The sequence below is a fragment of the Fusarium phalaenopsidis genome, assembly GCF_050370095.1.
Source record: "Fusarium phalaenopsidis strain FUZ10S chromosome Unknown contig_32302, whole genome shotgun sequence".
Taxonomy (NCBI): Eukaryota; Fungi; Ascomycota; class Sordariomycetes; order Hypocreales; family Nectriaceae; genus Fusarium; species Fusarium phalaenopsidis.
The window spans coordinates 2,377,532-2,387,639 of NW_028145405.1; the positions used below are offsets into that span (position 1 = coordinate 2,377,532).

A 10,108-nucleotide genomic window follows, 5' to 3' on the forward strand; every position below is an offset into this window, starting at 1 on the left:
AATCGTCGCGGCCGACGAGGCAACAGCGTGTCGACGCCTCTGATGATGCGATTGAGTGTTTACAAAATTGCGCGTCGCTATCGATTCGGCGCCGGGAGAATTCGATGAGCTGATCGGCCAGCAAACGGTGACGAAATGACCTGGCGCAATGCAGCAAGTAAGAATGCGATGGAGGTGTTAGAGAGAGCGACGAGTCCTTGCACGGCCCCAAACTTCTCGCGACAAGGCTGCGAGCATGTGACCAATCAGAGGTCTTCGTATTGGGGGCCAAAAAGTGGGTCCAGCCTCAACCGCGTCAACCAAATTACCATGACCAAAGAGGAATCTTCTACCACTCTAACTCTACGTACAAGACTACAACATACAGAAGTACTCTATACCTAGGTACTCAGTTATCATGGACACACAGCATCTTCACTCGAGCTTACAAATACTTAAACTTGCTTTATTTTGTTCTTCTTGAGCTCATAGTGTCCCAAAATTCATCACTTGAGCCTCTAATCCCTAGCCAGCTCAGTCATTACCTATCCGTTGCAGCGCCTGCGTGTTCCTGCGTTCCTATTTGACGCTTTTGATGTGACGCAGCCTTCGAGCTTCACATAACTCGACCCTATTTAACTTAGATAACCATTGCTACCCCATTCACAAAATATCCCTTATGCCTGGTAGGTAGAGGCCGACACGTTGCCACCGCGGCCAGTCCAGTTGACGTGGATGTCCTTGCCGACGGGGTACTTGTCGCTGGCGTTCTCAGGCTTGATGTGGAAGGTGTGGGCACCGAAGTAGTCACGCTGAGCCTGGAGGAGGTTCGCGGGGAGGTCCTTGGTGCGGTAGCCATCGAACCACGACAGAGCGGTGGAGAAGGCGGGAGTAGGGATACCAAGGAGGGCAGCCTTGGCGACAACGTCTCGCCAGCCGGGCTGAGCCTTGTGGATGGCCTTGTGGAAGAAGTCATCGAACAGAAGGTTCTGGAGGTCAGGCTGGTTGCGGTAGGCAGAGGTAATGTCCTTGAGGAAGACGGATCGGATGATGCAGCCACCACGCCACATGAGGGCAATGGAAGGCTTGTTGAGCTTCCAGTGGAACTCCTTGGCGGCCTAGAAATTGTGTAAGTCATAATTCGGTCGAATATCTTGTAGTGGACAAGCTTACCTCCTGCATGAGCATGAAGCCCTGGGCATACGAGATGATCTTGGAAGCATAGAGAGCCTGCTCGAGATCCTCGAGGAACTGCTCCTTGTCACCCTCGAAGGTGGTCACACGGCTGACAAACTCAAGCTTGGTAGAGGCGACAGCTCGCTCGTCCTTGATGGCAGACAGGCATCGGGCAAGGACGGCCTCAGCGATCAGGGTCACGGGCTGGCCAAGGTCGAGGGCGTTTACAGCAGTCCACTTGCCAGTTCCCTTCTGGCCGGCCTTGTCGAGGATCTTCTCAACGAGGGCAGTGCCATCGTCGTCGTTGAAGTACATGATGTCACGGGTAATCTCAATGAGGAACGAGTCCAGAACACCCTTGTTCCACTTGGCAAAGACATCGCCAATCTCCTTGCTGGAGAGACCGAGGCCGCGCTTCATGATGTCGTAGGCCTGTATTCGCCTGGTCAGTCTCACGTGCAATTGGGTCCGCATGATGGAGTTCTATACCTCGCAAATGAGCTGCATGTCACCATACTCAATACCGTTGTGAACCATCTTGACGTAGTGACCAGCACCCTCGTCGCCGACCCACTCACAGCAGGCCTCGCCGTCGCTCTTAGCAGCGATAGCCTGGAAGATGTCCTTGATGTGAGGCCAGGCCTCCTCGTTGCCACCGGGCATGATGGAAGGGCCATATCGGGCACCCTCCTCACCACCAGAGACACCAGAGCCGACGAAGCGGATGTTCTTGCCAGCAAGATACTTGGTGCGGCGGTTGGAGTCGGGGAAGTGAGAGTTGCCACCATCAATGATGATGTCGCCCTCAGCAAGGAGAGGCAGGAGCTTCTCAATCCAGTCATCGACAGCCTGGCCGGCCTGGACAAGGAGCATGATACGGCGGGGGGACTTGAGCTTGCCAACAAACTCCTCGACGCTGTGAGCGCCGACAATGGACTTGCCCTTGGCCTCATTTTCCAGGAATCGGTCGACCTTGGAGACGGTTCGGTTGAAGGCGCAGACGGTGAAGCCGTTGTCGGCCATGTTCAGAATAAGGTTCTGTCCCCTGCGAGGTGTGTTAGTAACATGGGATTTCCGGCAGCGCCGGACATTTTGGGAGATTTCACTTACATGACAGCGAGGCCGATGAGGCCCAGATCCGCACTTGGAGCATGGTCAGCATTCGTGGTATTTTGAACTGCTGCAGAGCTTAAAGGTGAGGTGGAGGAAGGGGATTGTTGAGCGCCGCCCAGCTTGAGGTTCGCAAGACGAGCTCTGCCTCGAGAACCATGAGCCAAGTTCACGACGAGAGAGCTGAACCAGGCCGCTCAGATACTCCAGGCGCAAGCTCATAGCAGCGATTGCCTCTCTCTCGCAGAGCCCGGAGCGCGCGGAATGAGGCCATCAGAGCATCACCATGGGAACTCTGGGGCGGGGTGGTGGGGTAAATCGTGAGGAACGAAGGTGAAGGTGCGCGATGGAGGGGTGAAGTGGACTTACACAGGGCCAGACATGATGGGCTACTTTTTGATGCTTGATTGACGCTCGACGGGGTATAGAAGGGTTGAGAGCGGTTGCAGAGTTTGAGGAATAAAAGAGGAAAAGGAAGAAGAAGGTGAGAGATGGAAGAAGGTTGTCGAGAAATAGTGAGGACCGTGGATCAAGGTGGGAGGGAGCGACAGGGCCGTGTTATTACATATGCGCAATGCTGTCACAAGCAAGCTGGCGACACCCCATGGCATGGATGGCATGGAACTCCGCCGGTTCGGTACCTTGCGCCGTAATGCCCCCGCTGTCTCCGTACATCTTTCCGCTCTCTCGCTCAACTTAGCATTACCGCACGCTGAGGGCTCAATTGTCGGCCGTCCGTCTGAGGGAGCTCGCTCAAACATGGTCAAGTTTGGCCGGGCGCGGCGCCAAGAATGGGGTGGGTATCCGCAGTGATTGGCGGGGCTTCCCAACTGCGTATCGTCATCGTCGCTGCGGTGCGGCCGACGAGTTGTTTCTTACATTTTCCTTTTAGACGACCCAAACGGAGGATTGGGGAGACGAGATGCTTGCTCCCTGGCTGGTTTGATAGGCAATTACAAATTATTTGCGCCATTTATCTATCAATCTCTTGCTCTTCTCCTCACTGGCATCAATCTGATTTGAGCGTTTCTCTGTTGACAGAGAATACCACTTCTCGACCCAGCATCACATCCCACCTCATCATCATGACTGATGCCCCTCCCCCTCCTCCTAGTGCTGTGCGATAACCAAGCTACCTCACCTTGCAAGGATGCGGTGCAGCACAAGCAAGCACCTTGTAGGGGTCCATTCAGCCACGGACACCGAGTTCCAGGACCTCCCCCCATTCACATACCCTCTAGCATTGCCCCTCCAGCCCCCCCTCAGCTCCAAAGTTATGACGACTTGGCGGTGCTGCCACGGCGTTACCCCTTGGTGCAGCAGTCTCACTCACCTGGAGCTTACCAAGAATTTTAAAACCGTGACACAAGCAATACAAATCTCATACAAATCTCGCCGGATACATGTGTCTGACCTTTTTGGCTTGCCGCGTTCCGTCTCAGAACTTGTTTGGCCAGTTGGCCCCCTCAGTCTCAGAACCTCCTCAGTTGTTATGCATGGCGCGTGTCCCTTGCTCTGACTGCTCGCTCGCGGCTTGTTGGGATACACCGTCCCATGGCTCATTTTTTCCCTCCTCATGGCCCACGTCCACGGAGCCATGTCGCCCGAATGTTGGGACCCACGTCTCCGGGGCCGTCCTTGCCACTGCCGTGCCAATCGAGTCCATCATCGGACAGTAGCCCGAGCCCCAACACGCTCTAACCTGGGATTCTGAACCGATAGCCCCGAAAAGGAAGAAAGAAGAATGGAGGAGGAGCCCAGAAAAGGCCGCACGCCCAGCAGCATGGTTCTGCTTTGCGATGGATGCTCCTCCCGTCTGACCAAGCATTGGCTCCACCTGCGGATTTTCATCCGGAGATTCAGGCGGGCGTTGCATCGCTCGTGCGGCATTGGCACCGAGTTTTGACACCCATCCAGTGCCAGCCTCATCAATGTCCGAAGTCGCTCATGACGAACCAGAGGCGACGATGCCCAGGCGAGGCGGCCTCTTACAAATATGAGTGGCCAAACGAGTCTCTTTCATCCCGCGCTGACTGGCTCAAGTCTAAAGTCCGGAGTTCAGATTGACTCGGCTCCTCATGGAGCCGCCCATAAACCCAACCCCTCTCTAACGTTAACCTGTAAGTGGTAATCCCTTCAGGTTTTCTTTTCCATGCCTCCAATTAGCCGTCAACTTCTGCCGCCCAGGACTCGTCGATGGGTCAATTTCGCGGTTTCAACATCGCCCGGCGGCCAATCGACATGACCAGTCTGGACACTCATTCAGTATCCAGTGAACCACATGCTCCCCAACGCGCATCTTTGAGTTGAGCTCCAGAACCTGCCCAACTGGGATGCGTTGAAGCCTCACCAACCCCCACCCCCAAGGTCAAGGTGTCCACAGCACCATTTAGCCACAGGACTCACCGTTCTTGCATATCCATCCATCCCGAGTCAATTCTCCCGTGGAGACGTGCCATTATACGGGGCAGCAGGCCCCAGGTCAACGGGCAGTGCACAAGCCGGAGATCCATTTTCCGGCCAAGTATAAAGGACACCCCATTGCTTGCTCAGCGGAAACTCCTGTTGCACTTCCAACGGATGCGACGGAAACCAATGTCCCCCCAATTTGGACGGTTTAAACGGAAATGAGCCTTTTTCTTATCCGTCGCAGTCTCGTTCGTGATAGAAATCCTCACTTTTTGTCAATCCCAAGCTTTCATCCTGACCAGCCTGTATCCAGTTGAGGTGAAGTTCGTGGGGGTCACCTTCTTCACCTTGACCCCCATCACGTGACGGTTACCTTTCACCGAACCCATTTTTTTCTATGCCAAGCACTGGCCGAGGCTGAGGCGAATCGTAGAAGGCTATCAATCATCCATTTTCTTCCATACACCAGCCACCATCATCAACAACGACTTGACGTTGCAACACCGCAACACCGTCTCGACATCTCCAACGACCGGCTGCAGGTACTGGGCGACTTCTTGAAAGAGGAACTTTGAGCAGAACTTGGCTCAAGGTACGTTTTCACACGCAAACACACACCGCCTCCCGTTTTCTTCGCTGTATTCATCATGGCGTACCCTCCCCCTCCAGGCATCAGCAACAGCTCTCTCCCACCGAGACCTCCAGCCTCCAAGGCCGGCTTCAAGCCCGCGTTCTCTTCAGCGGCTCAATCCTCGAAACCAGCGTACTCGAGCGCCCCGCCGACATACTCCGGCCCTTCGAGCTACCCGGCCACCACCGCTGCTCCAGCTGCCCAATATGCGCCCTCCTACTCCTCCTATCCGACCGGCTCTACTCCCGGCGCGGTGAGCTCGGGCGCGCCTACTTCCTACTCATACCCTCAACAGCCGCAGCAGCAGCAGAGCTACGGACCCCAGAGTTACGGCGCTCAAAACTACGGACCTCAGAGTTATGGATCTCAAAGTTACGGCGCGCCGAGCTACGGCGCAGCTCCGCAGATCCGAAATCCCTTTCCCACGCCCGGTATGGCTAGTAACGATTACGATCCCGAGATGGCTGCGCAGATTGCCCAGTGGCAGAGCGCCTACGTGAGCCGCGACGCGACTGATGGGAAGAGCGACAAGCCTGCGGGCCCTAGCGCACCCAGGCCTGATACCCAACCCGTCGGTGCCGCGAGTGCTGCTTCTGCTGCTCAGGAGAAGAAGAAGACAGTTGTGCGCGAGGGCGGCGGCAAGAAGTGGACGGACGATACACTGCTTGAATGGGACCCCTCCCACCTGCGCCTCTTTGTCGGAAACCTTGCCGGTGAGACGACAGACGATGCCCTCCTCAAGGCCTTCTCCCGCTGGCGCTCAGTACAAAAGGCTCGCGTCATCCGCGACAAGCGTACGTCCAAGTCCAAGGGTTATGGCTTCGTCAGCTTTAGCGACGCCGACGACTTCTTCCAGGCCGCCAAGGAGATGAACGGCAAGTACATTCAGAGCCACCCTGTCGTGGTCCGCAAGGCCAACACCGAGATCAAAGTGGCCAATGCCAAGGACAAGGATAGAAACAACAGGAAGAACAAGAACCACAAGAAGGGTGGTCATGGAGGTGGTGGTAGCGGTAATGGTGGCTACGAACCTAGCCTAGGCCCCATTGGCGGCGGCGGCGTGGTTAAGCCTGGACAGAAGACCAAGAACGGTCTCAGGCTGCTTGGCTAGGATATTAATATCTGGATAAGGTATTGGTTGGTATATATTATATGGTGTTTGGCGTTGCGTGGGTTCCCTCATACCCAGCCGTGGAGTGTGCAGATTCGAAGGCTTGGCCACCGGCAGTTAGGAAACAGCTTGAAAACATGACATTCAAAACGATGAAATTCTTGACATCACTAGACTATGCCTAGAGACGTGATTATGTGAACGAATGTCTATGATCATGATCCAGTTCTCATAGAATCAGTATTGGGGTATCTTGGGGTCCCTGGCCTGCTCTGGTCTTATGCCAAGCTTGATATCCATGTCTTCCCAAGTATGCATCTCCATTGCCCATCCTCTCCTTCTCTTCTACTGTCCGTCTTTACATGACGAATCACTCCCTCCTTTCTAGATAATCACCATGCCACCCCTGTGGCTCACTTGTTTATTTATATAGTACAAAATAGATGGGGTCGGGGTCGGAGCTTCATCTCGATAAGTAAGCTAGCCCGATGAGTCGTGATACACAAGCCATAATATCCAAAAGAAATAGGTACGCTAAACGAATGCTCAGTCGGATCTATCATGCCGACGGTCATTGGCCGTTGACGTTGGTTGTAGCAAAGGCTGAAAGTCGCCGTCGGCTGTGACCGTGTCGAGTCGGTCGATGCTGTCTCGCAAAAAGGCGGCGTTTTCTCCATCTGTGTCACCATCACGGTCTATAATGCCGCTGCTCTGGCTCGATGGAGAGTCGGGCTCATCTTGCTCGGCGAGATGACGGCCGTGAACATCCTCCTGTGCCTCTTGTCGCATCTTTCTGATCTTTATGTAATTATAGGCGACAATGGCAGCCATGGTGGTGAGCAGACCGATAAAGTTGATGAGAGTGAGGCGGTCGTGGAAGACGACGGTGGCCGCACTGATAGTGACGACCTCCTTGAAGATGCCAGCAATGGACAGTGTGACGACAGAGGTACGCTGCAGCAGAGCGAACTCGGATGCCGTCATACAAAAGGCGATGCATCCAGGGAAGAGGAGGAACAGGGGGGCCATGACAGCGCCCCATTCGTTGGCAAGGACCTTGAAACCTTCAATGAGATTTCCAATACCCTCTACGGGAATAGCCAAGGAAATGAGCACGAGGAACATGACGGGAGTGAGGAAAAAGATGCTAGAAAAGGGATTCGAGGTCGCAGGGTTGCGGAGGAGGAGGATCTGGGTCAAACCCCAGCGGAAACCGGAGAAGAAGGCGGCCGAGATGACGAGAACGAAGCCACCCAGCTTGAACTCGACTTCACCGAAAACCATGAGAATGACACCCATGGTCATGGTGGCGATGATGCCAACGAGGCGCCATGTTGGAGTTTCGAGACGGAAAAGGAAAGCAAAGATAAGGACGAATGCAAGGGATGAGGACTTGCACATGGCTGTGAGAATAGTTAGACACACGAACGACCAGCAGTCAAGAATTTGGTCACATACTGTAAAAAGTAAGGCTGATGAACTTCAGAGACGTGTTTCCCAGTCCAATATCAAGACCAGTGGCGGCGCCACAAGGGCCAATTCTGGTGAGATAAAACATCTTGGTCATGCCATAAGATTTTGGCTCCTCGTCGTGTCTTGACCTCCCCAGATCAGACTGATGCCCGCCGCGACCCGGCCGCAGTGAGGGAATGAAATACAGCACGAGGCCGGAGAGTATAAACTGCACCACCATGTGCATGGACGTGGTGAAGAGTGGAAAGGCGAAATTGAGGCGGTCCTCGTCAAACATCCACTTGTTGTACTGGAGCCACATTGTCAGCAATTGAAACTCAAAAGAAGGGGGCGGCGCTGTGGGAAAAGGGGGGGCCATACAATGGATATTGACAAGGAAAAGAGATACCACAAGAGGATTAGAAAGCCATTGATGAGAAGGCTCTTGATGACGCTCTTGTCTGCTTCTTTGCGCTCCTCGGCCGAGATGTCGTTGTTCCCCCTCGCGATGCGCTGGTCCAGCTGGGTATTCCTCTTGCGCTTCTTCTGCTTCCTGTGCCGGTCCTTGCGGGTCAGACCCGTCTCCTCGTCGTCCTGCAGGTCCTCGTCGCTGTAGCTCTCATCCCCCGACTCGTCTTTGCGGATCGCAAAGCCATTGGCGTCAAGATCTTCCTCTGAGATCTTAGGCTCGTCAGATAAACCGTTTGACGCTGGGCCGCGACCAGAGGTGGCGCGGGATCTGCTAGGTGAGCCGACGGGGCGACCACCAGAGCTGATCTGGCTACTTCGACGGCGACGGTGTTCGGCGAGGGGCTCCATCTCGATGTCGTGGTCGTCGGTGTCACTGTCGTAGTCTTCGCCGGTGTGAGACCTGGCGGCCGGAGAGCGAGACGGACCGGCCACTGCTTCGCCTCCTCCTCTGGACCTCAGTTTTGCTGATCTTCCTCTTGAAGCTGGGTTTGTTGATGTTGATGGTGATGATGTTTGTGCTGAAGGATCGAGGTCCGTGGAGTTATGGCCAGGGGCCCTGTTGGTGGCTGACACAGGGAGAGATGCGTCGACGAGGAGAAGAGGTTCGGAGGGAGAACGGGAGTCGGTCGGAGGAGGTGGTGAGGGTAGGAGATTGTCGGATCGTGAAGGGGGAGCGGTCATGATGGAGACCCAAGAAATGGAGACGGGGACGGGGCCTTCATATGCGAGCGACTGGACCTGTTGGAGTGGATGGGGAGGGAAGACGGACTGGACTGTACGGTACGGGCGATCTGGACTCGGCTGAGCTGGCTGGCTGGCTGGTTTGTGGGTGTGTTAGCCAAGAGGAGGCCAGGTCTAGCGTATGCAAAAGGCGGAGCTAGTACGATTGGAGTAGTCATAGAGCTGCGGTCGCTGGGGTCGCGGGGCGGTTGTAGGGGGCCGGAGCGCGGGCATGCCCAGCTGTAGCCTGTAAGCCCCAGGTTGGAACTGACTGTCAGTCACACCTCGCCTTGCCGGGAATTTGATCACTGGACACTGGAACACCGGGAGGATGAGACATGGGGGGGAGCTTGTCTTCCATGGGTGGTGATGCTTCCCTGGTACCTGCTCCGTAGTTCTGCTGCGTATTCGGCCTCCTTCATAACGTCAGCTGGATGCTCACCTCTCTTTCGTCTCTTCCAAGGGCCCGTCGAGTCCGCTGCCCGTCGAGTGGAGCTACGCGGAACCCCGTGGCGCACCGTCCGTCCGCACGCGACACGGTATCCAGACGGCTGGAAGAGCCATGATTGGCCGGGGGTCATGTTCATGGTCCGTCCGAGGAGAGCTTGCACAAAGTGCATGGGTTCGCCGCCTTTTGGGTAGGACCATTTTTTTTTTTACTTGATCATTGACTTGATCGGATGAAATAGAGGTCTTCTGTGCAGTTGCGCTGTCCAGTGTCCTCGAGTGGTGAATAAGGCAAGTGAGCTTGTCAAGGGAAAGACTTCTGCCAAAGACTACCTAGGTACTTGGGCAGCAAACAAACCAGACGCCTCCAGATTGCAGCCACACCAAGGCCAGAAAATACAACGACGAGGAATAGCGATCGCCGTATGACCTCCCAAGTCGCACACAGTTCGATCGACTCTGCGGGGTTTGAACGGCTAGGGCTGTCGGTCGTGTGTCTGTCTTGACCTGAAGAGGAGAAACATTGCATCAACGATCTTCAATAAGCCAGGCTGCTGATCACCTCCGCACGTGTGGACGCTACAACAACAGTAGTTCATGTG

The 10,108-nt window shown here is 55.1% G+C and overlaps 3 protein-coding genes across 3 annotated transcripts; 1 reads left to right on the top strand and 2 right to left on the bottom strand.

Annotated features, from left to right (window-relative positions):
• Positions 1–656: 656 nt before the first annotated feature.
• LRP88_08107 (6-phosphogluconate dehydrogenase) lies at positions 657–2,648 on the bottom strand (the record flags this gene model as incomplete). The annotated part of the gene is made up of 5 exons (XM_083244617.1): positions 657–1,097; positions 1,153–1,587; positions 1,645–2,200; positions 2,266–2,409; positions 2,635–2,648. 5 exons carry the CDS (start codon positions 2,646–2,648, stop codon positions 657–659), a joined length of 1,590 nt encoding a protein of 529 aa, XP_083099111.1.
• Positions 2,649–5,321: 2,673 nt separating this feature from the next.
• LRP88_08108 (uncharacterized protein) lies at positions 5,322–6,416 on the top strand (the record flags this gene model as incomplete). The annotated part of the gene is made up of 1 exon (XM_083244618.1): positions 5,322–6,416. One exon carries the CDS (start codon positions 5,322–5,324, stop codon positions 6,414–6,416), a length of 1,095 nt encoding a protein of 364 aa, XP_083099112.1.
• A 546-nt stretch (positions 6,417–6,962) lies between these two features.
• On the bottom strand, positions 6,963–9,020 carry LRP88_08109 (triose-phosphate transporter family-domain-containing protein; the record flags this gene model as incomplete). The annotated part of the gene is made up of 3 exons (XM_083244619.1): positions 6,963–7,819; positions 7,875–8,178; positions 8,250–9,020. 3 exons carry the CDS (start codon positions 9,018–9,020, stop codon positions 6,963–6,965), a joined length of 1,932 nt encoding a protein of 643 aa, XP_083099113.1.
• Positions 9,021–10,108: the final 1,088 nt, after the last annotated feature.